The sequence below is a fragment of the Podarcis raffonei genome, chromosome 13, assembly GCF_027172205.1.
Source record: "Podarcis raffonei isolate rPodRaf1 chromosome 13, rPodRaf1.pri, whole genome shotgun sequence".
Lineage (NCBI taxonomy): Eukaryota > Metazoa > Chordata > Lepidosauria > Squamata > Lacertidae > Podarcis > Podarcis raffonei.
In genome coordinates this window covers 34,878,902-34,906,580 of record NC_070614.1, presented here as the reverse complement: position 1 = coordinate 34,906,580, position 27,679 = coordinate 34,878,902, and the positions used below count along the sequence as shown (strand labels likewise).

At 47.6% G+C, this 27,679-nt stretch overlaps 2 protein-coding genes across 2 annotated transcripts; one reads left to right on the top strand and one right to left on the bottom strand.

Annotated features, from left to right (window-relative positions):
* Positions 1-1,317: 1,317 nt before the first annotated feature.
* ELOB (elongin B) lies at positions 1,318-6,824 on the bottom strand. The gene is made up of 4 exons (XM_053362356.1): positions 6,697-6,824; positions 3,323-3,457; positions 2,539-2,647; positions 1,318-1,680 (listed from the first exon to the last, which is right to left on the bottom strand). Exons 1-4 carry the CDS (start codon positions 6,697-6,699, stop codon positions 1,568-1,570), a joined length of 360 nt encoding a protein of 119 aa, XP_053218331.1. The 5' UTR covers positions 6,700-6,824; the 3' UTR covers positions 1,318-1,567.
* A 526-nt stretch (positions 6,825-7,350) lies between these two features.
* On the top strand, positions 7,351-26,689 carry LOC128398888 (transmembrane protease serine 9-like). The gene is made up of 11 exons (XM_053360153.1): positions 7,351-7,638; positions 12,506-12,532; positions 12,632-12,800; positions 14,743-15,020; positions 16,094-16,269; positions 17,123-17,359; positions 21,459-21,567; positions 22,116-22,281; positions 23,812-24,089; positions 24,713-24,891; positions 26,290-26,689. Exons 1-11 carry the CDS (start codon positions 7,485-7,487, stop codon positions 26,545-26,547), a joined length of 2,031 nt encoding a protein of 676 aa, XP_053216128.1. The 5' UTR covers positions 7,351-7,484; the 3' UTR covers positions 26,548-26,689.
* Positions 26,690-27,679: the final 990 nt, after the last annotated feature.

Genomic DNA, 27,679 nt, shown 5'->3' with positions numbered 1-27,679 from the left:
GCCTCAAGGTGTGTTTTATTTCCATTTTTAAAAAAGGCCCAGTGGCTGGGGAACAAAATGTGCTGCTTGAAGACCATGAAGGTTATCCTTGAAAATTTTGGGAACTAGCCATGCTGAAAGATCTTAAAACAAGGGTTTCTCCAAGTACAGTCAGCCTGCAACTTGGCAGTTGGCCCAGTTTATGGATGGGGAACCTATGGCCAAGATGTTATAATTTATTGCCCACTCTTTATTTACCTCAGGGCCACAAGGTGGGTTACAAAATCAAAACACATTTCTACAAACAATTTAAAACAAATTGCCACCACAGAATTAAGGTGGGTTCTAAAAATATGCACCTTAAATGTCAAAAGCCAGGGTAAAGAGGTGCATCTTCAGCTGTTACCAGAAACAAAAATAAAGGCGCCATAAATGCCTGTGTCAGGAGTTCCACAACTAAAGGGCTGCCATAGAAAATGCTTTCTCCTGGGCTACTGCTTCACAAGCCTCTGAGGGCAGAGGAACTACCAAGATGGTCCCTCTGCCTCTCAGCACTTGAGAGGGTCTGTAGGGAAGGAGGTGGTATTTAATGTAGCTGGGGCCTGAGTCATTTAGGGCTTCACACATGAATGTGAGCACCTTGAATTGGACCCAGAAATGAACTGGCAACCAGTGCAGCTGTTTTTAAAGGGGTTCTATGAGATCCTACAGAACCCAAGTCAGTATCTGGCTGTTGTATTTTGGACTAGTTGAGTTTCTGAGTCATCTTTAAGAAGAAGAGAAGAAGAGTTTGGATTTGATATCCCGCTTTATCACTACCCGAAGGAGTCTCAAAGCGGCTAACATTCTCCTTTCCCTTCCTCCCCCACAACAAACACTCTGTGAGGTGAGTGGGGCTGAGAGACTTCAGAGAAGTGTAACTAGCCCAAGGTCACCCAGCAGCTGCATGTGGAGGAGCGGAGACGTGAACCCGGTTCCCCAGATTACAAGTCTATCGCTCTTAACCACTATACCACACCGGCTCTGCAATGTGATAATCCAATAATAAAAAAGTTGTTGGACTCACCAGCATGATGGGAGATGGCTATTAACATTTGTTCGCTGACAATATACCTACCCTGGGGCTTAGAAGAGCATTTTTAGCACACAACAAATTCCAGAGTGGGAGCCTGTCCTAGTCTTTAAGGTCTCGTAAGACTCTGCTTGCTGGAATCTCAAAGACCACCACAAATTCAGTGTGGCATAAACTTTCGCTAGTTGTCACGACATGATCCCAGTCCCCGAAAGCAGGGTTCTTTTTGTGTTTCATAGCACAGGCCCACAACACAAGACAAGGGGAAAAAAAAACCAGCTGAACTTTTATTGTTTCCAAAACCAAAAATGAAAACATTGCTCTGTTTGATGAGTGGGGAGGGGCTTGGAAGGAGGTGTGGTCTTGTATAGAGAGGGGTGGAGTAAAAGGGGGATCTGGATTGGAGGGGTGGGACAGTGCCATGTCTCTCTCCACGCTGGAGGGTTGAGGGAGGGAGTGGGTGGTGGGGAAGGGGCGCCACGGGTTGTGCAGCTCGCTCCGTCTCCCTCTGGCCTCTCACTGCACCGCTTGCTCGTTGGCGCTGCTGCCAGAGTCCTGGGGCTTCATCACGTCTGGGAGCTCCGGGGGGCTGGAGAAGGGATCAATGCGGAGGGGCTCAAAGGCATCTTCTGCACGAGAGGAGAAAGAGGAGAAGACGACACAGTAAGTTTGAATTTGTGCACGCTGGCAACTAGCAAGAATGGAACCAAACAATTCCAAAAGTCAACCAAGAGCGGCCCAAGGGTGGTGGACAAGGCCTGCGGTCAAAGAGTGCAGAGCAACGAAGGCAAATTTTCCATTTGCACAGTAGGCTAATTTTCAACACACACTCGCACACCCCTCTCTATCTAGGCAAACGAGAGGCATCGCCGCAAGTTCAAGGACAGGTTTCAGACAGTCAAAAAGACACAAGGAGGATGCAAAGCATGGCTGGTGCACGGATGTGTCCTGGGGAAGAGTTCTGAAGACCAGGCAGAGAGGACCGCATTTGTATCCCAGGCCTGAGGTTTCCAACCCCTTAACTGAAAGCTTTTGTAAAGGCACGGGTGAGCAGAATGCAATGCAAAATAGCAGCTGCTTACTCCCACATCAGCCCCAACACATGTCTTTCTTAAAAAGAGGATTTTACTTCTATACTGTTTCGCACAGATGCTTTGAATTGGGTGAAATTATTGTAGCATTTCTCTGCTTTGCCTCCTGCAAACTAAGGGGAAAGAAAAGCAGCAGCTACACACTATTCGCCTTGTCAAAAAGGGTCAAGAGAAAAAGCCAAGGATCCGGCAGCACCCAGATTCTTCCCACCGACTCATTCCTGCACAAGGCAACGGGTGCTCTGATAATTTCCACCAACGTGAATGGCAACAGGTGATTTAATGACTAGTCAGCCTAAAAGTACCCAAATTGTAGGGCAGACAACTGATGCATGGAACAAATAAATTTTATTCCTTCCCCTTCCCAAATCTAGAAAGCAAGACACCCCAACTCACCACTGGCTCTGAAGGCCAAGCCAACTGTTGCTGGGGCCTGAGGTCGTGCTGTCTGGCTGGTGAAGCCACAGTCTCCGAGGGTTTTGCTGTCATCCAACAGTTGGTCATCCTGGAAGGTGAAGTGGCAATTGCACAACAAATTAAACCTTAGCAATGCACAAAAAACCCCCCAAAAAACTAACCTGGTAGCACAACACAACTTCTGCTGCAGTGGGGTGGGTAAAGAACAGCAGAGATTGCCTCTGTGAGGACAGGCTGTAACGTGGCCCCATAACACCAGCAGATTGGAGCATGCAAAGGCACACACCATTGTCACAACAGCATGCATCCTGGGGGGGAGTGATGGGGATGGGTGTTTAATGAGCAACAGTAGGATTGAAGGGTAGAGCTGATATTTCAAGACTTGTTCTGGGGCGTTCCAGCAGGCTGTGAGAGGAGCGGAGTGAAAAACTAAGCCAACGTGTTTGGTAAATCCACAACCCTATGCTTTTCACAATGGGGAGGCCCCCCACAGCCTTGAGCTCTGCTCCACTCCATTTGTGGGCAGTGGCATTACCCTGAGAGGGCAGGGACTAAGGACAAGGGGGAATCCCAGGGGCATCACCGCTGCCCAGGGTTGGCCCCGAGATAATTTTGCTCCCCTAGGCAAAGGGCGTTATCTCTCTCTCCACCCTTACCATATACAAAAGTTGACCAGACCAGCTGTTGTTATAATAGCTGCAATCCACAGGGAGGGGATATTGGGGTATGCTCTGCAGTGAGAAAAAGCATCCCCCCCCGTTACCTTGTATAGCCTTTGTTCTTCTGGGGGTCTCTTAAGTATCCCCTCAACAATTCTTTTCAGCTCATACACCGTACTGGACTCCTTGGCGTCTGTGAAGATGGTCGTCTTGTGACGTCGGATCATTAAAAAGACGTCCTGTCAAATGGAAAAGTGGCAATGGATGGTGAGCAAGTATTCGCTGATGCACAACACCTTTTCAGGAGCTTGAGCCATGGAAGCCATTTATAACTTTAAAAAGAAAGAAGAGAGAGAACCTCTAAGTTCTCAAGAGTGTTCCTACTCACTTTCATAAAGGCAGTTATGACCTTTCACAAGTGTCCATGTGAGTGGCTATTTACAGGTTGGAGCAACTCATAGAAACCTGCATTATACTATGTCTGACTATTTGACCAGATAGCTCAGCTCCGATTGACACTGGGTTTTCTATGGCTTCAGTTTTTGCCACTACCCTCTCCCCAATCCTTTCAACTGGAGACACCAACCCAGGATTTTTTTTGCATGCAATGAAATCTTCTCCTTAACAGTTGTTTGAACCAAACAAAGACACCCTGAAAGCTGTACAAGTTGGTGGAAGGCACTGAACCACTTCAGACTGTAGGTGGGGAAAAAGCAACATTTTCAAAATCCTCCCCAAAGCTTAAAAACAAAAAACAACAACTCCACTTTTGTTAGAGAACTAGCACATCAGCATCTAGCCTAGAACCTCTCTTTCTAGTGTTCTAGTTTTCTGCTTGCAGGGCATTTTTACCTGGAGGATCAGTCGAAAGTGTGGTGTCCCACCTGCGTCCTGACATGGTAAAGTCTGCTCTACCACCTCAGTATCCAACCAACTCATTCTGCTGCATGTGTAGACTAGTCCTTAAAATTCTTTTGGCACAAGGTGCAACATGCCCCGGGCACAATGACAGCATCCAGGTGTAACTTATTTCTTTTGAATTTGGGTAAACAAGGTTAATACCATGTTCTCATGGTACTAACCAGCATTTTGCAGGTATGCAAGTCAAAGTGCTCAATGGACAGCAACTGCTGCACATCATGTGGTGTTTATATTGGCTTTTCAGCACCTGTGGAAGACTTACTTCTCTTAACAAGCCTTCTAAGTGAAGGTTTTTTTTATTCTAATGGGATGTGGGATCCGAAATTATTTTTTACATATGCAATGGTTTAATATGTTTTCATTGTATTTTAATTAAATCACTTTCAGACGTTTCATAGGAAACAATTCACAAATAAAATAAATAAATATCCTTTAAGAAGTTAACTAGCATGGAACAGTCTCCATTCATGTTGGAACTGAAAGAACCCCAACTTGTCTCATTATTGCAAGGTCAGATGTTCATGCACTGAAATACGGTAACAACAGTGATAAAGAGCTCCAAATGCAGACTGTTTCCTCCCCATTGGCCCAGTATTTTGATTTCTAAATCTGTTCACTGGATCTTGTTTCAGGGGAAGACTCAACATCTTTCCTCTTTAGGGCTGACAAATTCTAAAACAGTAACACCCCACAATAGGCAGTGCAGCAGTTTTGACACTGCATATAATGCAGATACATAATTTCAAGTATCCACATTAGCCTTTGTTCTCACATATGTGGGCATAATTTTCCAGCTCATTTTCTTTGAGGTGTAATCCACAGTCTTTTCTCCTCTGTTGAAAATCTTAGGACTGTCTTGGATACCTTTCCATTAAGAATTTGAGGGTCTCTGAAAGGCCATTTAGCTTCTCCTTCACCATGAAAGGAAGCCTCTCTTATCTGATGCTTAATCAACCCATTCTACACAAACCAATCCTTTGCTGGTTACATCTCCCGGAGTAAGAAAATCTGTATGACACCCCTGCTGACTGGGTGATCTTAGGCTAGTCACTTTCCTTTAGTCTACCATACCTCACAGGGTGGTTTTGACGATAACATTGTGTGGGGTGAGAATGACTGTGTATGTTTCCCTCAGCTCCTTAGAGCAATTGTCTTCTGTATTTTCAGACACAGAAGCCACCTTTAAACACTTTCCCCTTCTCTCAAGTTTAATTAGGAAACAAGAAAAGATTGGTGTCTTGACCCACCATAGGACAGGATGAGACCCAAGTCACACCCCACCCCTTGAAGCCCAAGGAAGGATGGAGTAAAATAACAACAAAAACAATAATAGAACAAATACAGCTTTCTCTCACCCAACTCTCAGCGGCTGTAGGTTGGCATCCTGCTTCAAGCAACCTCTTATATTGAAAAGTCTTATCCTCCCACCCAGCTCCACAAACTAAGAGCACTCAGGCTCTTCAACCTTTCATTGCCACTCCTGTAATCCTGAAATATCACTGAATGCATTTTCCACTCCCCTCAACTTCTTGGCTTTTTTGTCAACATAAATCAGCACGGACAGCCTTGCTTCAGAAGCATCAAACAGCTCATTTAACCTTACTAGGGAGTGGGTGGAAATCTTAGATAAGAGGTCACCTAACATAGGAATCTCATCCTCTTCCCTATTTGCTAGTGATGCTCCACAACACAATGCAACCATAGTCTGTGTGTGTTAACGGGCATTTGTGGCATGCCAGAATTACCAACACAGGATAGATGTCGGTGGGTGGGTGACGGTAGAAATGAGGCATGCTTTGCAGAAAGACAGAAAGGACTATAACCAGGTCATTGGGTGTCATGGGTGCATTCTAGAGTGGGGCTAGAGTTCAGATTCTCCCAGAAAAAAGGGGCGGGGACTGTGAAACTTCCTGCTCGACCCTGTGCCAATCATCCCTTCCCAGCCCAACCTACCACACAGGGCTGTTGTAAGCATTAAATTTCGGGGGCCGGAGCAGAACCACAAACACGGCCCTGGGCTTCATGGAGGAAGGGGAGGATTAAAAAAAAACACCGCCTGGACGCTATTATTAGTGTGAACAACAACAAGGGAGCGCACACACCCAATGCTGGGCAGAGAGGGAAACAGGAAAGGGAAGAAGAGGACGAGACGCGGAGGGACCTCCTCCCGTTTGGACAAGGGAAAGTGAGGGGGGCTGGAAAGAGTTGCCCCCAAAAAGGGGAACGGGATGGTTGCCACGAAATAAGATGGTAGGGGGTGAGGGGGAGGCAGAGAACAGGGGGATTGGAGGGTAAGAGGGCAAAAAGAAATGAATATATGAAGAAGATGGGGTGGAGTGGGGGGGGGAGGCGCTCGGGGTCGGGAGGGAGATGCTTAAACCTGGGGTATGGGGGGTGTAGAAAAGGGTGAAGGGGGCCGGCGGAGGGGCGGGGGCCGGCGGAGGAAGTGGGAGGGAGAGTATCCCTATCCCTGCCACTATTATTACTACCAGCACTATTGTTATTATTGCCGACTGTCCCCCCCTCCCTCCTCTCCTGCTCCCCCTCCCCTACTCACCATCTCTGCAGCCGCAACCTCAGCCCAGACCCCCCAGAGAGGAAAAAGCAGCAGAACCCCCAGTATCCCAACATGCACCGCAACCTCGGGACGGCCCAGCCGGGTTTGACGGAAGGAGCGGAGCGGCGCATGCGCTTCGGGAGCGCTCGGCTGCTTTCGATTGGGTGCGGAAGACCATAGACAACTAAGTCAAAGGGACGCTCGAGAAGGAACCATAGAGATAAAAGAGAGAGCGGAGAGGTGGTGGTGCGGGCGGGGCGGGGAAGGCAGGCGGGTTATGACAGGAATCGCCGCCATCTTGCGAAGGTCGCGCTCAAACGCAGCCATGCTGAGAAGGTCGTCTCCGCACATAAATTCTCTTCCCAAGTCCCATTTTATGAGGCGGCAGCGCGGAGGGCTTGCTTCCGCCAGTTTGGGGGAGGTCAAAGGTTGCCGTCATGCTATCCGTCTGTCAAGGCTCCTGCGTCTCTCTGTTCTCCGGGGAAGCATTTAATCCTTATCACTGGTGTTTTAACCCTGTCTAAGCCTTGACAGCAAGCCTTACAAGGAAGGATAGAAACGGCGATCGCCGGGAGCCATCTTAGGAAGGTCGTTTCCGCATCCCCGAACCAAAGGAGGCTGCCCAACGACCACTGGGATGAGGTGGTCAACTGTGGACTGAGGCTGCTGCCATCTTGAGAAGGACCCCCCCCCCACTTCTTGGAAGGACCACCATTTTGTAGCATTGTGTTTCATGGACTCTATAGTGTCCATAGCTCACTCATAACGGCAGCCAACTGACAGTTTGGATGCTGCCTGGAGAAAAGAGGCTCTTCTCTTTGCACCAATCCTTGACTCATTCATTACTGCTTTTGGAGGAGACCTGTGGAATCCCTGTGCGATTTTTATGCGCGACAAAATGCATCGTTACATTTACATGTAGCCATAATCTGACAACTACAGGTAGAAAGGGCCAGCTTTTTACAAAATTACTGGAGTCTCAATGATAAGGGATTATTCCAGGGTGTGGTCAGTTATGACTACAGGGAGGTGAGGATTCCCTAACACCTGTGCACAACCTCTCCCCTTGCCACAAGCTTGCGTGTGTAAAACTTGCATATCAGGAAAAGGCCATCTTCCTGACATGTACTCTTTGTGATCCCACGTGAGATTTGCACTTGCTTCTGCCTATTGTCCTGGTGACTGGGAAATTGCTATTTCTATTGTGTTGTATGTATCAACGTTCACTTTTCCTCTAGCCTAGGAGAAACCCCAGCCAGTGAGCTGCACAGGACCCTGCTTAACAAACCAGTTTAAGCTCCCAATCACAGTATTGAGCCTAAATTTAAGGCTCAAAGTTCAACAAAGTGTACAGTTGAAAACATCTGGAGAAATGTTAGGAGTGCCTTTTGAAAATGTTAATCTGCATACAAATACAACCAAGTTCTGTAAAAAAACAAAACAAATGTAGCCATGTTGCCCCATGAGGAACCACACTCCTCTAAAATCTTAATACATTATTAAATCAAATGCCACAGAAGCATGGCAAGCTTTCGGGTTCCGCAGAGCTCTTCACCAGGCAAAATGTTATATGAAGCAGGGGGATGAAGCAAAATGGGGTGGTGGTGGGGAGTTCATCAGGCTGATGTCACGGCCACGAGGCCACCTTCCAGAGTCAAAAATTAGTACAAATTATTGACTCTTTTGAAGTATACAATGAAGTTGGGCAATGGGACCAAATGGCTGCTAGGCATATCTGCATGTGCCTCCATGTCTCGCCACCAGGGGCCAGCAGGCACTATGTTGTCCAATCAATATTTTATTTGACCAGTGGGAGGTGGGGTGAGGTGTTTAGTTCACCATGCCCTGTCCTGCCCCACCACTCCATTCCATTCCTCCACCCACACTCTATCCACTTTGGTTTGAAGCAGTTGTATTGTTTTGTTTGTTAGAAACAAAGATTGGACTTGGGAGTGGTTCAGGTCATAAGTGCCAACTCCCTGGGGCCCTGGGTGCCCGAGCACCCATAAAAATCCCCATGAAGGGACCTGGCACCCACAAGTTTCGGTGCCAAGGCCATGCATGTTGCATGGCACCCACGGCCCTGGGCACCCACAGTCGCGGGACCAAGTTGGCACTCCTGATTCAAGTATCTTGGAATTGGTGACAACAAGAAGTGTATTGCATGTGTGAGAGAAGAAAATAGGCAGGAAGAGATCAAAGAATCATAGACTTGTAGAGTTGGAAGGGGCTCTGTGGGTCATCTAGTCCAAACTCTTATGCATGCTCAATTCACTTTGAGCAGTAACCTGGCATAACTAATAATAATAATAATAGTAATAATAAATTTATTAATACCCCACCTTTTTCACTGATGGGACTCAAGGCAGCTTGCAGATTCAGTAGTACCTTGGGTTACATACGCTACAGGTTACATATGCTTCAGGTTACAGACTCCGCTACCCCAGAAATAGTACCTCGGGTTAAGAACTTTGCTTCAGGATGAGAACAGAAATTGTGCTCCGGCGGCACGGCAGCAGCAGGAGGCCCCATTAGCTAAAGTGGTGCTTCAGGTTAAGAACAGTTTCAGGTTAAGAACGGACCTCCAGAACGAATTAAGTACTTAACCCGACGTACCACTGTACTAAATTGACCTCATAGCCCCCATGAGTGGGTCAGTAGCAGTGGTAAACCCTCCAAAAGGAACTGGCATAAGTTTCCCTCATATCCCGTGTGTGTCAGTTGCTGTTCTTTATCTTGGAATGGGAATAAGAGTTTCAACAGCAATCTGGTATGCATTCTGTAGTAAGGATAGGTTAAAAATGAATGAATTGAAGTTTCTGAACCAATATGTGAATAGGAACACAGCTGTCTCCTTTGAAAATTGCACTTGCCTGAATAGTCAGATGCAGCTCTTCAAAAGAATGTGCATCCAAAAATGTGTGTATTAGTGAAAATAATGTACAAAAAATGCATTCTGTTAAGGAGGTTTTGCTTGTAAAACATGCCTCTACTAGGAACAATTGTGCACAACTATACAAATATTAGGAGAAATGTTCATTTTTGAGGAGGGAATGTGTAATGACTGGGAAAAGCTGAAATGACAGATTCATCTCCCCCGTTGCCTGCTGCTGTTACCTTATAGCAGAGTTTTGACTTTCAGGGGTTTACAACTTTTTGACATCATGTGGCTCTGCCTCATCATGACACCACAAGCCCCACCCCCTTGCCCTTCAGGCCTTGGGGTGCTGGGGGCCTTGACAACTTTAGGGCTGGGATGTGGATAAAGGCTGGGAGGAGATGGGATGGTGTTTGAGTTTACACTGAGTGCTACTGCGGGCAGAGCTGAAGATCATTTACCTGTTGGGTTTTGTAGCACAGCGGTTGTGCTTTGCTGGCTTAAATAGAGGGCAGGGCAGACCACAACCTGTGATCAGAAGCCATCCCCCAAATACTGTATTGTATCAGTCCTCCAAATTTTATATTATTTCCCCAAATTCTATATTACCTCATTTCTCCTAACCCCCCACCTATGAGATAGTTCAGTATTATCACTGTCATATTTTATTGTTTGTTTTATGCTGTTCACCAACATTATCCTTTTTCTCATTATTGGTGGTGTAGAAATTTCTGCAAATAAATATCGTGAATGGAGTGGTAGATGTTGAAAGAACAGCTAAGCAGACTCCACCAGGACAATAACCACCAGCTCTTGGGTTGTGCCCTTTCCCTGGTGCACTGATCCTGCAAAGGTTGCTTGGACTAAGCAGCCAAGCCCAGCAGTCTCTTCTCTGGTTGGCATCAGAGTTGGATGATCCAGGGCTGCCCGGACTATGCTGAGTTTCTGCTCTTCCCAGATTGTGCTCCTCCTCCTGTTGCTGAGAGGTAAGGCATCAGGAGTGGTGTATATTCGTCTGTGTGGTCCCCTGGGAATGTGACAACTACCCCTGTTCTCTTTCCCTCCAGGAATGGCAGCCATTCTTGTCCCATCTGAGCTGCCAGTTTTGCTTGTTTTTGGGAAGGAATGATCCAGGACTCCTGGATTCTCTTGGGGGGGGGGGGAGAGGAATTGGGGTTGGGATACAAAGTGGATACTTTAACTGAGAAAGTAACTGAGAAAGGGCAAGGATACTTTAACTGAGAGGACAGTGGGTCATAGCAAGAGGCCCTAGAAGCCAGGGGATATGCAGATTCTTAGGTGCGGACTCTAGCTGTTAAAGCAGTTGTGTTAGTAGATGGGGTGAAAGTTTGGTGGGAATTAAGGGGCCTTGAGAAATGAGATCCAGGGCCCCAAATACTTAAACTATATCCTCTGCTCTGGGAACACTTTTTGCCCTTGTCAGACCCACTGCATCTTATCGAAACATTCAAATGGGTTGCTTTTCTTTTGGAGATGCAATATTGGGGAAGATTTCACTTGTTGATCCCTTGCAAGCAGAAATCAAATGCACTGGGACCCTGCCAGAATCTGGTTGGCAACTCTAATGTGTGATTGAAAAAGAGATGTCTTTGTGTATTTGGAGCCCAGAGTCTGGAACGTGGGAGGACTTGAATTCTGTTTTCTGGTACTGTATGATCAGACTTGTGGCTAAGTCTTAGCTGGACCAAAACATGGTCTGCCTTTCAATGACTTTTGGGAGGTTTGGATTTCCTCCGTGCACCTATTTCTGTGCTACCAAACTCAGAATATGTTTGTTATCAACACCCCAGAGGCAGATTCATTGCTGTGTTAGAAGCTTCCCAAGGTATCTCCTTTTGGCCATTTGTGGCTTTTTAGTGACTTGCTCTGTCATGCTCTTGACATGGCCACACTTCACCATAGACCAGCTTGGTGTTCCTGCGGGCTCATCTCCATGGAGGCTATCCATCACATCAGTCTACCCTCAGGCAAACCCCAGCTGCCTGCCTGCCTGCCTGCCTCCTTCCTTCCTTCCTTCCTTCCTTCCTTCCTTCCTTCCTTCCTTCCTTCCTATGCCACTTTTCATTCACACAAAGTGTCTTATAAATAATAAATATCAATAACATAATGTTGTTGTTTAGTTGATTAGTCGTGTCTGACTCTTTGTGACCTCATGGAGCAGAGCATGCCAGGCGCTCCTGTCTTCCACTGCCTCCTGGAGTTTCGTCAAATTCATGTTGGTTGCTTCTATAACACTGTCCAACCATCTCATCCTCTGTCGTCCCCTTCTCCTTGTGCCCTCAATCTTATCCAACATCAGGGTCTTTTCCAGGGAAGAAGAAGAAGAAGAAGAGTTTGGATTTGATATCCCGCTTTATGACTACCCTAAGGAGTCTCAAAGCGGCTAACATTCTCCTTTCCCTTCCTCCCCCACAACAAACACACTGTGAGGTGAGTGAGGCTGAGAGACTTCAGAGAAGTGTAACTGGCCCAAGGTCACCCAGCAGCTGCATGTGGAGGAGCGGAGACGCGAACCCGGTTCAACAGATTACGAGTCTACCGCTCTTAACCACTACACCACACTGGCTCTCCCCCTGCCCCCTGCAGGTAGGAAAAGCCCTTGCCTGGTGGAAAAAGCCCTTGCCTGGTGGTCAGCACAAAGTCTCATTCTCCTTCCTTGCTTCTAGTCCTGAAGGTAGCACTAACTGGCAGCTTTCTCCTCCTTGGTGTTGCCCCTTGTAGAATTCAGTAGGGAGGAGGATGGGGGCAAAATGAAAATTAGTTGGCTCTGCCAGCTCTGGCACCACCTACTGTTGGCCTCCTTGCCTCCCACCCTATCAGTCCCAAAGGGGACCAGCCACCACTGCTCCACCTTAATGCTCACAATTTCCCACCCTGCCTTCTTGACTCCTGCCTTCTTTCCTTTTGCAGGTACCAATAAAAATTCTGCTCAACCAGGTGAGGAAGATATGTGAGTCCATAGCTACAAGGGGCAGGTATTCATCAATCTTAGCTTTGCTCCCTGCCCCTCTGACTGCTCCGGGTTCCTTCCTGCAGCCTGCGGCCAGCCTGAAGTGAAGCACACCGCTCGTTTATCTGGGTGGCAGGAAGCTGATGAAGGGGAATGGCCGTGGACCGTCAGCATCCGAAGGAACAGGGTACATGTGTGCGGTGGAAGCCTGATCTCATCTCAGTGGGTGGTGACAGCTGCCCATTGCTTTGATGGGTGAGTTGAAAGCAGCCTGTTGGGAAGATCAGTGCAGCCAACCATTATTATGGGGTAACTGTGCCCCTGAAGGACCAGGTGCGCAGCCTGGGAGTCATTTTGGACTTACAGCTGTCCAAGGAGGCACAGGTTAATTCTGTGTCCAGGGCAGCTGTCTACCAGCTTCATCTGGTATGCAAGCTGAGACCCTACCTGCCTGTAGACTGTCTCGCCAGAGTGGTGCATGCTCTTGTTATCTCCTGCTTGGACTACTGCAGTGCGCTCTACATGGGGCTACCTTTGAAGGTGACTCGGAAACTGCAATTAATCCAGAATGCAGCAGCTAGACTGGTGACTGGGAATGGCTGCTGAGATCATATAACACCGGTCCCAAGAGATCTGCGTTGGCTCCCAGTACATTTCTGAGCACAATTCAAAGTGTTGGTGCTGACCTTTAAAGCCCTAAACAGCCTCAGTCCTGTATACCTGAAGGAGCGTCTCCACCCCCATTGTTCAGCCCAGACACTGAGGTCCAGCACAGAGGACCTTCTGGTGGTTCCCTCATTGCAAGAAGTGAGGTTACACGGAACCAGGCAGAGGGCCTTCTTGGTAGTGGCGCCTGCCCTGTGAAACGCCCTCCCATCAGATGTCAAGGCAATAAGCAACTACCTTACATTTTAAAAACATCTGGAGGCAGCCCTGTTTAGGGAAGTTTTTAATGCTTAATGCTGTATTGTGTTTTTAATATTCGGTGGGGAGCTGCCCAGAGTGGCTGGGGAAGCCCAGCCAGATGGGCGGGGTATAAATAATAAATTATTATTATTGTCTAATCAACCATTTTGAGCCATATGATTGGCCCGGGAGGCCCTGTTGGTGGTGCCACTTCTGGCTGCTGCCCAGTTAGCATTGATCTATGACACGGTGTGACAGGGACTTCTCACTGGTGGTTCCCCATTTATGGAATGCCCTCCCTGGTGAGATGCTCCTGTTTCCCTCTGTATTGGTTTCATTTGAAATTTATTAACATTCCTGTTGACTCAGGCATTTGATGGCCGAGAGGTACAAGTCATGGCAACCCTGAATTTGATGAGGGAATGTAATTGCTTTTAAAGGATTCTTAGAGGCTCTAAATTCGTTTAGACGGTTTTAAATTGTGTTTAAATGCTTTTACTTGATTTTAAATTTGCACTGTTTTAACATTTTGCTATTTGCCACCCTGAGCTCCTTTGGGATGAAGGGCCTGATTACAAATCATCATCAACACCATGTGATCCAGCATCACCACTGAAATTCTTCAGTGAAAGAAGTCCATGTTGCTGATACCAAAAATGGCAAAATTTGGAAACTATGTTTAGAGTTAACAACTTGAAATGTGACTCTCTAAAGTGTAATATTAATTCACTTTAATAAAATACAACATTAATAATAGTTATAATAGTTACTCATAGTTAAGAGTTCATCATGTCAAATGCAGAATTAACACTATTATGCTGGCAACTGATTCATAGAATTGTAGAGTTGGAAGGGACACTCAGGATCATCTGGTCCAACCCCCGGCAATGTAGGAATCTCAGCTAAAACATCCATGGCAGATGGCCATCCAACCTCTGCTTAAAAACCTCCAAGGAAGGAGAGTGCACAGTGTCTGCTTGATTTAAAGCCTTATTTGGTGTATTATAATGGTTTAGAGCATGTGTCAGAAGCCAGGAACAGCGCTTGGGAACTTCATCCATTTTTCTCTGAAAATCTAAGCCTGTTTCTATGGAAGCAAATCCTATATGTGTGTGTGTGTGTGGGGGGTTTTCTTCTGAGGAAACTACTTGATGATTAGCCTCCCAGCAACCCTCTGAAGATAGAGTGGGCTCCTTTCCAAAGGATTTCTAGTGAACTTCAGAGCTGAGTAAGGATTTGAACACAAGCCTTTCCACTGCGCAAGTCACTGATGGCTCCTTGTCTCCCACAGGCCACTGAATGTACGTGAGTACAGAGTAAACCTGGGGGAATATGAGCTCACTGCACCCACAGCTGCCATGTTCTCATCCAGTGTCAACAAGATCATAGTACACCCGTTTTATGCTGGAGTTGGCCTTAGTGCCGATATTGCTCTGGTGCAGCTGGCAAACGCAGTGCATTTCTCCAAAATGATTTTGCCTGTCTGCCTCCCAAATACTTTTCAACCTTTTGTCTTCTACGGAGGGATGAGGTGCTGGATTGCTGGCTGGGGCGTCCCCTTTAAAGGAGGTAAGAACAAGCCTGGGGTCTTGCTAAGTCATGCTCTTTATTGGAGATGGTGGCACTGCTTTGTGGCTTTAGGGGAGAAGAAGGGTTTAGGCAGGAGGCTGGGAATCATATTGACTAGGAAGACAGGAATCTGTGTTGATAAGAAGTTGGGAAGATGGCAGGAGCGCCCCATAACAATGATCACAAGTAGGGGAAAGCATGGTCAGGGACCAGGTTTCAGTGTCCCCAGAAGCAGTTCTACCAGAGGAACCTGTAGGGCCAGCATGACCCCAGCCAAAGGAGGTGGCACTGCCATCTTTGGACTGGGAAGACTCCATGGAGGGCCAAGCGTGACCAGAGACTCACCCAACCCCATCACAGCATGAGGCTAGTGGAGAGAGCTGGTCTCCTTTAAGCAAGGTAGCATCTTCCAGGATGTGTGGGGTTCACCATGAAGACTCAGCTGTGCTGCTATTCTAGAGGGCTGAGACTCAGCTTGCTCCCTGCTGAATCAACATAGCAGCTTTGTGGTTGTGGAGCATAGCCTGGGTCCCTGCATTCAGCTTTGATGCTGCCTGGTGCCCAGCTCGAACCTCACCCTGAAGCCAGTCTTAAGTTCTACCTGGCCTTGGCAGAGAGCATGACCCAAAGGATGCAGGTGGATACAGGCCACCTCCTCTTCTGGCCCGTCCCTCACTTCTTAGGGGCATAGTTGCACAGCTAGTGAGCTGGCCTTCCAGCCTGGTGGAAGTGCTATTGACCACAAGTTGGTTCCCAATAGAATCCTAAAATAGTAGAGTTGGAAGGGACCCAAAGAGTCCTAGTCCATCCCCTAGCAATGCAGGTATCACTGTTAATCACTTTGTTGTGATTTGATGAAAGAGCTAGCGTGATCTGTATCACTGAGCTGCAGAATATTTTTGTGGGGAATGAAGCCTGATTCAGAACATGCCCATCCTTTACAAGCTGGGCAACTTTGTGTTCCAAACCAGCAAACTACGTGCTGGTCGGCTCTTAAAAACCAGTAAGGCTGTAATGAATGTTGTCTGGTGAAATTTGAGACTGTGCCTTATGCTTCCTTTCTTTTGCCCAAGGCTCCCTAGTCACTCAGACCCTACAGAAGGTGGAAGTGCTGATCGTAGAAGCTGAAGACTGCAATGGAGTCTATCACAACATAAGTAGTGACAAGACCATCCCCAAGGGCTACAGGTTCATCTATGATGACATGATCTGTGCTGGGTATTCAGAAGTTGGGATGCATGCCTGCTTTGTAAGAATCATGAACCAGAGTATTATAGCAATGATGTAGGATATTGCAGGGCGGGGACAGGAGCAGCCTGTGAGGCTACGATGGCAGAAATATTGTGAGTTTGTGGTCATCGCAGCCGAACCAAAACTTGTTTTCAGTAGCAGTGTCCAGCCCTGGAAAATATAGACGGTGGTGTAGTGGTAAATTTTGCGGTATGTGTCATGACAGTGCCATCCCACCACACTCCAAGAGAGTCCAGAAATACAGGCAGTGGTGTTGATCTTATATTATCTCAAAGAATAGCAGCAATATGTCACATAATATAATGCCAGTTTGTTAGGATAGAGAAGGGAATTTTTTTCCCCGGTTTGCATTTAAGGCAAAGCTACCTTATTTGCACTTTGCAAAACAAACACAGCCATCCTTTGAAATATGTTTTGGGGGGGCTTTTTTGGCAGTGTAGTTCCCCAGTCAAGTAATATGTACAAAAATGCATGTGCCAAAGCAAAGTGTGTGCGTTAATACATACGTTAGTCAAAATAACATGTAAAATTGAATTATATCAGAGGCAATTGCTTTGCAAAAAATGTGCATATTAGGCAAAATGGTGTACAAAAATATTCATATCAGGAGAAATTTGCTCTCAAATGCTGATTAAATTTCATGAGGACTTTTTTTTTATTAAAAACAGTTGCAAGCTGATGTGGAAATGTGGAGAACTGAACTTCAAACTTGGAAAATGAGAAACAGGAATGGACACCAGTGTGATAAATAAACACATTCATGCAATTTGTTTCAGGTTATCAAACCCTCTGTGCATTTTGGTGCCTCTTCTCAAGAGAGTAATGGAGACCCTGTCTCCTTTTCTTGGCAGGGCGACTCAGGGGGACCTCTAGTCTGTCAGCAGAATGATGTCTGGTTCCTGACGGGAGTGAGCATAACATTTGGTTGTGTGGAGAGCTCTCAACCTGGCATCTACACCTTAGTCACCTCCTTCATGGACTGGATTGAAGACACTACACATGAGAAATTGGCAGCCACTGATGTCCATACCAGTTTGGCTACCCTCTTGATTCCACTCCTTCTCCTGGCCTTAACCAATGTCCTTTTGTGACCCACCCTACCTTCTCTCAATGTGTTTCACTGTGGCCATCTTGCTTTGGCGTGCAAGTTGGCCTGTCCTCAGAGAAAGCTTGGAAGGTCTGAATGCTGACCCTCGAAGACTGAGTTTCTACTGGGGGACCGATCTGTGTATTTCCTTCTTCCTTACCTTGTTTTGCTCAACTGATGAGAAGCGACTAAGCTAGATTTGAAAAATAAAATGTCTGGGAATGTAAGGAGGAACCAGAGTTTTAAAGGCACAAACACAAATCAAAACAAGGTAGCCAATGTGCCTTCCAAATGTTTTATGGACTACAACTCCCATCATCTCTGACCATTGGCAATGCTGGCTTGGGTTGATGGGAGTTGTAGTCCAACATCGTCACAAGGGCACCATGTTGGTTAGCTGTATAGGAGAAAGCATCCAGAGAAAGAACACAGGTAATACCAATAAAACCTGATGGCTGAATATGGGGACAACCTTGGCCCCCTACAATAAGCCAATATTAGTACTGAAATTCTGTACTGTACTTAAGTGGTGATTTTCTGTTCTTCTAGAGAAAAAGGGATTGACTAGCTTGGGGCAGACCCTCTTCCAGGGGTGGGGAGTTGCAACATTTGCTGGAGAAGTCCTTCCTTTGTTTATTGGGGGTGCCTCCAAACCATCACTATGAAATTTGGGTCCTGGGCATAGGGTTCCAGGAATGATTGGTCCTTTGAGTGCCCATATCACAAACCATTCAAAGGTCAGTCTCAGCAACTTGAATGGAGCCCAGGAACAAATGTGTAGCTTTGTATGATGTTGAAGGAAGAATTTCTGTGGGTGTGCAGAGCAGCTTTCCCCTCTCTGTTGAAGAATGAACTACGCCAACTGAAATTCTCTGTTCCATGTGACTTTAAAGAAATAGGAGCCCCATCCTCCGTAGCTTATGGTAATCCTACAATAGGCACACATCTATGCATGCAAACAGGTAGGTGTGCACATGTTTCATGAACTAAGAGCTCACTAGCCCTTGCTCCCCAACCAGAGAGACAGTGGTGGAGATGGAAAGAGCTAGGGAGCCTTGCTCTCCCAGTGGTGAAAAGTAGGCAGCTGAGCTGGCTTCACTGGGTGGCTGTAGGCGGGTGGTGGACGGCAGCACCCAACAGCTTGGATTTAGCTACTTGGCAGCCAGTGACACCAAGAGGCTGCTCTGGGTTTTGTGCCAAGGGTGCTTCAGCAACCAAGCCCAGCGCTCTCTCTTTCCCTCGTTGACCTCGGAGCAGGATTACCATGCTGAGTTTCTCCTGTTCCCAGATTCTGCTGCTGCTGCTGCTGTTGCTGAGAGGTGAGCCAGTAGGCGGGGGGGGGGGGGCTGGCACTGTGGTCTAAACCACTGAGCCTCTTGGGCTTGCCTATCAGAAGGTTGGCGGTTCGAATCCCCATGACGGGGTGAGCTCCCATTGCTCTGTCCCAGCTCCTGCCAGCCTAGCAGTTCAAGTAGATAAATACGTACCGCTGCGGCAGAAAGGTAAAGGGCATTTCCATGCAGTCTGGTTTCCGTCACTGTTTTCCGTTGCGCCAGAAGCAGTTTAGTCATGCTGGCCACATGACCCGGAAAGCTGTCTGTGGACAAGTGCAGGCTCCCTCTGCCTGAAAGTGAGATGAGCACCACAACCCCACAGTCACCTTTGACTGGACTTAAGCGTCCAGGGGTCCTTTACCTTTTTTTAACCTTTAACCAACCTGGGGAGGTGAGAACAACCCCTGTTCTTTCCCAGAGGGGAGCAGTTCTTCCGCATCTCACCTGGGCTGTCCATTCTGCTTTTCTTTGGATGATTCAATTCTATGGGAGAGGAGTTGGGGGGCTCTGGTAGGTTGTGAGGTGGAAGGATCTGGGAGCAAGGCTACTACAAGAAGTGTATTGGAAGATTTGGGACCCACAGAAGAAAGGACTTCTCCACACGACACATAAACTCCAGAAGTAGCGTTGGCCGCTGGCTTGGGTGGCTTTAAAAGATCAGACCAATTTCATGGAGCTTGGAATCATAGAACTGTAGAGTTGGAAGGGACCACAAAGGTCATCTAGTCCAACCCCCTGCAATGCAGGACCCTTTTACCCTATGTGGGGCTCAAACCCATGACCCTGAGATGAAGAGTCTCATGCTCTACCTCCATTCTTGGAGGCAGGATGCCTCTGAGTCCCAGTTGCTGGGAATCTCAAGTGAGCTTTTGCTTTTAGGCTTCCCACAGAGAGCTGCCCCCTGTGAAAACAGGATGCTGCACTAGGTGGGCCATTGGCCTGATCCATCAGGGGTCTTCTTATGAGAAGGGAATGGGCCACAGCAGGGAACCCTAGAAGCTATAAAATTCCCAAATGATATACTGGGATGCTTGTGTATAATGATTTGCCTCAGCTGGACCAAAATGGTTTCTGCCTCCATACCCCTCATGAAAGCTTTGGGTTTCTTCTGTGTTCCGTGTTAGGTGATGCAATGATAGAGAGAAGGAGTTGTTTGTTGTCAGTGTGGTGTAGAACGTTAGACTAGAACCCACTCAAGTCATGAAGCTCACTTCACCAGTCAGCAGGGCCGGATTTAGGTTTGATGAGGCTACTGAAGGTAATGGGGCCCTTTACAAATTGCCACTGTTTTTTGTTGTTGAATATATGCTATATGGTAATTTATGGACCTAATACAGGGGTCAGCAAAATTTTTCAGCAGGGGGCCGGTCCACTGTCCCTCAGACTTTGTGTGTGTGGGGGGACTATATGTTGCCATGATTATGACCCACATTTCTGGCAAAAACCCTTATTGGGACTAACCCCAATGTTGCCCAAATGTGATCCTTTTTTTGGGGGGGGGTGCTCCTTCATATACCTATGCTGCTTCCTTTGCATTTTACGCATTGACAGTTATTATTTTCTCTTAAGGTGGGGTGGGGGGCTGAGGTAAGCATGCCATTCTTGTCAGCCCTGAAGAGCATATGCACATGCGTGGGTGAAGGGAAAAGCCATTGGCCACGTTAAGTCAGGCCGGTGCCGCTCAAGCAAAAAAGTTCTTTTCCCCGTGTGAAGGAAGACAAGGCGTTGGCTATTTACCTTTCCATGGCTTGCACCTTGTAGCTAATGAGCGGCCTCCCCAGCAGAGCGCAGAACTGCTTTCAAGTGCATAGCCGCCCAGGCGCTCCCCGCTTCCCTTGGCGGGGAGCACCACCGCCACAGACATCCGTGGGCATCGCTCCCGGGGCGCCTCTGAGCCCCTGCCGCCGCAACTGCCCTTCCTGAGGTCAGTCGCAGGCAGCTCCATGGTGGAAATCCGAACCGTGGCTCCTTTTCCCTCTTCCCCACCCCTCATCCTGGAGGAAAAGATTGCTGCACGCGTGCGACAGATGGAGAAGGGGCTTGTATCAAGCAGTTGCCCTCCTCACTTTTGACCCCCAAGCCTGACTGAGTCGCAAAAAATCATCGCACGCGGGCGCTATGCCGGCTGCCTGGATTCCGGGATTGTCAGCGGGCTGGATCTAGACGGCAATTGGGCCTGATCCGGCTCACGGACCTTAGTTTGCCAACCCATGACCTAATAGGTATCCAAAGCCATTTGCACATAACAAAATATGTATTTTATCGAAGTAATTGTTGAACTGAAATACAACTAAGAAGAAGTATATTAATAGTGAAATTCAATTAAGAAGAATTATATTAATAGTGAAATCATTATTAAGCTCTAATTTTGTTTTTTATTTGTTTTTTATCCTATATTTGTTTTTTGTCCTATATTTTGGAAATGTACATCCAGTTTTTTCCCCTTTATTTTTTTTTGCGGCCTCCAAGAGAGTGGGGCCCTAAGCTAAAGCTTGTTTAGCTTATACGTAAAACCGGCGCTGCCAGTCAGTATCTCTCAGCCTAGCCTACTCTCAGGGTTGTTGTGAAGATAAAATGGAGTGGGGAGAAGCATGTAGGCATGCTACCTTGAGCTCCTTGGAGGAAAGGCGGGATAGAAATTTGTGAATGAAATCCAGTGCTGGAGAAGAAACAACCCTTTGGTGTTCTGCCACACCCCAGGCTTAGTGGCATTTCACCACGGACCAGATTTTGGAATGGGGGAGGGGGTGGGGCTGTCAGGAATAGGACAAAAGTGTTCGGTCCAATCTCCGCCTTCTAATACCAATCATCTCCCATTATTTTGACCCTGTCTCATTTTCTCTTGCAGGTGCTGAAAATGCTTCCACACAAAGAGGTGAGAGGGGATTTCTGGGAAGGGACACCTATACCCCCCCTCCTCCAAGAAATCAGTGGGATCAGGCTCCAGGGTGCCTCTGGAAAAGTTGCTTCCATTTCCCTGGACTCAGAGAGATAGACCCCTTCTTGTTTAATATCCCTGGTCCCCTCTCCCCACCCTCCACAACTCTTTCTGCCTCTCTCCTTTTAAAAAAACAACAACAACCAAGAGAAAATTTTGGTGGGTCCGCCAGTTTGAAGATGGACATATTTCTAAGGCCACTGGGAAAACACAGGAGGACAGTGATCTGACTAGAGCGAGCGGCACGCCCTTGTGTCGTTTTATTGCCATCTCAGTCCTCCACCTGCAGGCAAGTTCTGCACAGCAGCATCCCAAGCCAGAGCTGATACAGCTCTGCCCTGGGAAGACAAAACTATTAGCCGCAACATTTAGCGTGGCTTACATTTGCTGCAGAATTGCAATGAAACCGCATCGAGGGTGATGCTCGCCCGCTTCTCCTCCGCTCTCTGCCCCATGCCTGACGCCTCTCCCTCGTTCCTTTGCAGCCTGCGGACGGCCCCACGTGTTCGCCCCTCGGATCATCGGGGGGAAGAAGGCCGACGAAGGGGAATGGCCGTGGCAAGCCAGCATACGGAGGAACCGGCTGCACATTTGTGGCGGAAGCCTGGTCTCGTCCCAGTGGGTGGTGACGGCTGCTCATTGCTTTGAAGGGTGAGAGGGAAAGGACGCGGCTTTGCACTGCTCCACTAGAGGGCGGTCGAAGGACGGTGTCAGGGAGAAGGCGCAATATTAGTTCAGGAAGGGACAGATCTGATGCTTGCAATGATTTAGGAATATATTTACTGGACTGGCTCTGATGGTCTTCTTTTATCTCAGTTATTGAGAATGTGTGTATTATTGCCCCACTGACTTCATTCAGCGACCCCTGCCTGCTTGCCTTCCTTTTTCCAGCCAGTAATGGGGGTTGCTCTGCCTGTCGGCTTTCTTTGCCTCACTCTCAGGGATGCCCTTAGGGAACTCAGCAGGGAAGAGGACGATGAGAACAAAACTGTAATTAGTTTTCTCTGCCTGTCAACCCAACATACACGGAATCCAATAAACGGCGCCTCAGAAGTAAGTTCCATTGGGTTTCCCCAGGGATGACGTAAGACAATTTGGTGCCTGGTGTAGAGCAGCAAATGGCAACTCCCTCCTTCCCCAAGTCAAGCCAAGTCAGTTCAGTTATTTTATTTTTTTATTGATTGATTATATCCCACCTTTCCTTGCAAAGGAGCCCTGGGCAGCATTTTAGACCACATCGTCACAATACAGACAAACACGATTATACCACTTTAAACAGTCATGGCTTCTCCGCCCCCCCCCACAAAATTTTGGAAGCTGTAGTTTATTAAGTGTGCTGAGAGAAGTTAGGAGCAGGGCATCCCCCCCCCCCCGGTCAGAGCTCACTGCAGCTCAGTTCTGGCACCTCCTTTTCTAGAAAAATAGCACTGGTAAGAGGCCTCTATTTCTTTCATGGAGCTACAGTTCCCAGAGTTCCCTGGGAAGAAGAAGAGAAGAAGAAGAGTTTGGATTTGAAATCCCGCTTTATCGCTACCCGAAGGAGTCTCAAAGCGGCTAACATTCTCCTTTCCCTTCCTCCCCCATAACAAACACTCTGTGAGGTGAGTGGGGCTGAGAGACTTCAAAGAAGTGTGACTGGCCCAAGGTCACCCAGCAGCTGCATGTGGAGGAGCGGAGACGCGAACCCGGTTCAACAGATTACGAGTCTACTGCTCTTAACCACTACACCACACTGGCTCTCAGAGGGATCAATGGTTAATCCATTCTGAGAATTGTAGCTCTGTGAGGGGGAAGCCACGACTATTTAAAGTGATAACATAGCACTTTACATGTATGTTGTAAATATGGCCTAAAAAGTACTCTCTGTGGGCGTAAAAATGCCACAAGAACAAATGTCCTATCGATTGCTGCTCTTTAATTACAGCTGAAATAATCTGCCTGAGGCAGCTGCCTCACTGTACCAAATGGTAGGACTGGCTCTGGGCTTCCTCCCTGCCAGGTGGCTATAGGATTGCAGCCTTAGGGTGCAAAGTGCTTGACGGTTAATAACCCCGAGTTACCCACCAGGCAAACCTGTGAGGCAGAGTAGGATTAGAGAATGTCTTTCATCAGGGCTGAGATGGGATTTGAATCCAGGCCTTCCTACCGCACAAGATGCTTATTGTTCCTTGTCTCTCACAGGCCACTGAACCTACCCGAATTCCGAGTAAACTTGGGAGAATACGAGCTCCCCAAGCCTGCGACCAGCATGGTCTCCTCTGCTGTCAGCCGGATCATAGTGCACCCGTCTTATGCTGGAGAAGGACTTAGTGCTGATATTGCCCTGATGCACCTGAAGGAGGCAGTCAATTTTTCCCGAACCATCTCCCCTATCTGCCTTCCGAGCTCTCCGGATCCTGACACCTTCCCTGTAGGGATGGCGTGTTGGGTTACTGGCTGGGGCCTCATCTCTGCAGACGGTAAGAACGGGTTGTAGTGCCATCTGCTTCATTCACATGAATGGCCCTGAGTTGGTCATGTCCTTTAATTTAAATGGGTCTACTCTGACTGGCAAAGGGATGAGGGTGGCGCTGTGGTTTAAACCACTGAGCCTCTTGGGCTTGCTGACCAGAAGGTTGGCGGTTCGAATCCCTGCGACAGGGTGAGCTCCTGTTGTTTGGTCCCAGTTCCTGCCAACCTAGCAGTTCGAAAACACGCCAGTGCAAGTAGATAAATAGGTACCGTTCCGGCAGGAAGGTAAACGGCGTTTCCGTGTGCTGCTCTGGTTTCAGTGTTCTGTTGCGACAGAAGTGGCTTAGTCATGCTGGCCACATGACCTGGAAAAACTGTCTGCGGACAAATGCCAGCCCCCTCAGCCTGTAAAGCGAGATGAGTGCCGCAACCCCAGAGTTGTCTGCGACTGGACTTAACTGTCAGGGGTCCTTTACCTTTTTTTAACTCTGACTATGACTAGAAGTTACCCAAAGGGGAAATGCATTTGGGCTGAAAAAAAAGGGTTCACTATGTCTGGTCTAAATGGTATATCCTGTTAAGGGACATTGAGTCTGTGGCTGATCTTGGTCCTTTGCTTTCCTTGTCTTAGGCTACTTCATGGCTCGGACATTGCAGGAGCTGGAAGTGCCAATCCTAGGCACTGAGGAATGTGACCAGATGTTCCACGAGGACTCCAATGGCACCGAGACTGTGCCTCTGGGCCACCGGTTGATCTACAAAGACATGATCTGTGCTGGGTACCCAGATGGGAATAAAGACACTTGCCAAGTAATTGTGGATCAGAGCAGCAGATTAAGGGCAATGGAAACTGGGGAGGGGTCAGGGAGGAAGCAACTGGCAGCTAGGATTAGAGGGTGACTGTGGATTAGGATAGATCAGGGCAGAGCCAGAATCTGGCTTCAGTACAACAGTTCAGTCCTTAAAAATACAGATTCCGAGAGAAGTGGATCTTTGGGGCACTTCCAGACAAGCAACTGCTTTTAAGTGGGAATTCAAGTCACATAATGGCAAATTCAGGTGGTACAATTAATATTGATTGGGAGTTTTCCCAAAACACTATCAGACTGTTGTGATCAAGAAAGCACTGGAAAGTGTGGGATATAACACTTGCATCGAAGCAACCTTGTCTAGCCTCCCTGCAGAGAAATCAGAACGGATGCTCATTAAATACCCAACATCGTCTAATCTCCCTGCAGAGAAAGCAGGATGAGAATGCTCAATAAAGAGGTTGTCTGGAAGCGCCCCTGGTTTCTGCAAGACGTTTATCTCAAGATCTTGGAGCCTTCCAACGCAAGAGGGACAGTGGGTGCTTCCAGATGAGTGCTTAATATTGCAAATTCAGATATTGCAAATGGGCCATTGGAGCTAGAGATGGGGGAGAAATCTGATTCCACTGGTATTCAAAGGCTAAGTTGCCACATTTGCATCATCTGAAACAATATGTGGACTGAAATGTAGTTCTCCAGCCAAGCAATATGTGCAAAAATGCATATACTAGGGTAAAACGTGCCTATACATGCATATGTTAGTGAAAATCACACACAAAAATGCCCTTGGTATCTCCACTTTGATCACCGGAGAATTGATGCTTTTGAATTATGGTGCTGGAGGAGACTCTTGAGAGTCCCATGGACTGCAAAAAGATCAAACCTATCCATTCTGAAGGAAATCAACCCTAAGTGCTCACTGGAAGGACAGAGGCTCCAATACTTTGGCCACTTCATGAGAAGAGAAGACTCTCTGGAAAAAACCCTCTGATGTTGGGTAAAATTGAGGGCACAAGGAGAAGGGGACGACAGAGGACAAGATGGTTGGACAGTCTTACAGAAGCGACCAACATGAATTTGATGAAACTCTGGGAGGCAGTGGAAGACAGGAGTGCCTGGTGTGCTCTGGTCCATGCGGTCACAAAGAGTCAGAGAAGACTAATTGACTAAACAACAATATCCACTTTAAGGGTCAGGCAGCAAGTGATAAGAAAGTCCCTTGCCTGAGACCTTGGAGAGGTGCTGCTGCCAGCCAGGGTAGACAATACTGGGCTAGATCACACAGTAGTGAAAAGAGATCTACAAATACTAGAAAATGAATGAATGAATGCACAAAAAGGCTGGCCTTTTATAAGGCAATCTATTATATTTCCTTGTCTTTTTCTCTCCCTCTCTCTAGGGTGACTCTGGGGGCCCTTTAGCTTGCAAGCAGAATGGCACCTGGTTCCTGGCTGGAGTGGTGAGCTTTGGGGTGGACTGTGCAAAGCCCAAGCGGCCGGGAATCCACACACGGGTGACTTCCTACATGGACTGGATTCAGCGCACCATGGCAGAGAAAGCAGCCCATGGTGGCGGTGATGCCCATCTCTTGAGTGCCAGTTCTGCCACTCCCTTGCTTCTACTTCTTCTCCTGGTCTTGACCCACAGCCTTTGGTGACCCATGTTGCCTGCATACTTGGAGCTTCAGAATGGCCACCTTGTGTTGATAGGTTGGATCAACCAGCTCAGAGTGACCGGACTCTGGTCTTCTGTAGGCTGAGCCTGAAGCAGAGGACATCAAAGACAGATGAAGATCCCTGCTGGACTTGGCCAGTTGCCCATCTAGACCAACACCTCGTTCTCATCATGGCCAACCAATGCCCAGGGGAAGCTTGCAACAGCAGCTCTTCCCACCTACAATTCCCAACAACTAGTGTTCAGAAGTGCGTCACCTCTGAATATTCTAAACAGCTTTGCCACCATCTGAAAGATCGCCCTGTTTTAGTTCAATAGGTGAAGAGAAACAATGTGTAACTGAAAGAGGAAACAGAAACAGAAGCAGGGTCAAGAGCCATTAAAATAAGAACAGAGCACATGGATCTGCAAGGGGTGCTCTTCTTCAATGTGCCAGCCAGCCACGCACACCTTCTTTCAGGCTACTCCATTCCATCTGTCTTCTGTCCTTCCTCACCCAACAGCCAATCAGCATTCTGTGGCTACTGTACTTTTTTTTTTGTTCTGCAAAACTTTGAGTGCCTTCAAACCTGCCAGTACCACCCCTGCTGTGGGCGGATAATGCCATTTTGGTTACATAAGGATCATAGCTCTCAGAGCAGGAGGTCAATATTAGTACATAGGCTTAGCAGATGGCAGTAGAAAGAATGTAGAGGAATAACAGAGAAATGAAATGAAATACAGATCGGTAAAAGATAAATGTAACTCAACTGGTCGAAATTAAAAGGGTGCTTTTCTATGTAACAATGGACCATTTCCCCAATTCGTAAGTAATTTAGACATAAGGGGTGGAGCCTTCGTGGGAGAATATCCTGGTGGCTTGTGTCCAAAAGTGAACAGGCGTCAGATGTTAGGGCAGCTTTTGCCAACCTGGAGCTCTCCAGATATTTTAGACTGCACCTCACATCAGTGACAGCCAGCATGGCATGAGGCTGCTAGGTAATGGTAAAGGGACCCCTGACCATTAGGTCCAGTCGTGGCCGACTCTGGGGTTGCGGCGCTCATCTCGCTTTATTGGCCGAGGGAGCCAGCGTACAGCTTCCAGGTCATGTGGCCAGCATGGTTAAGCCGCTTCT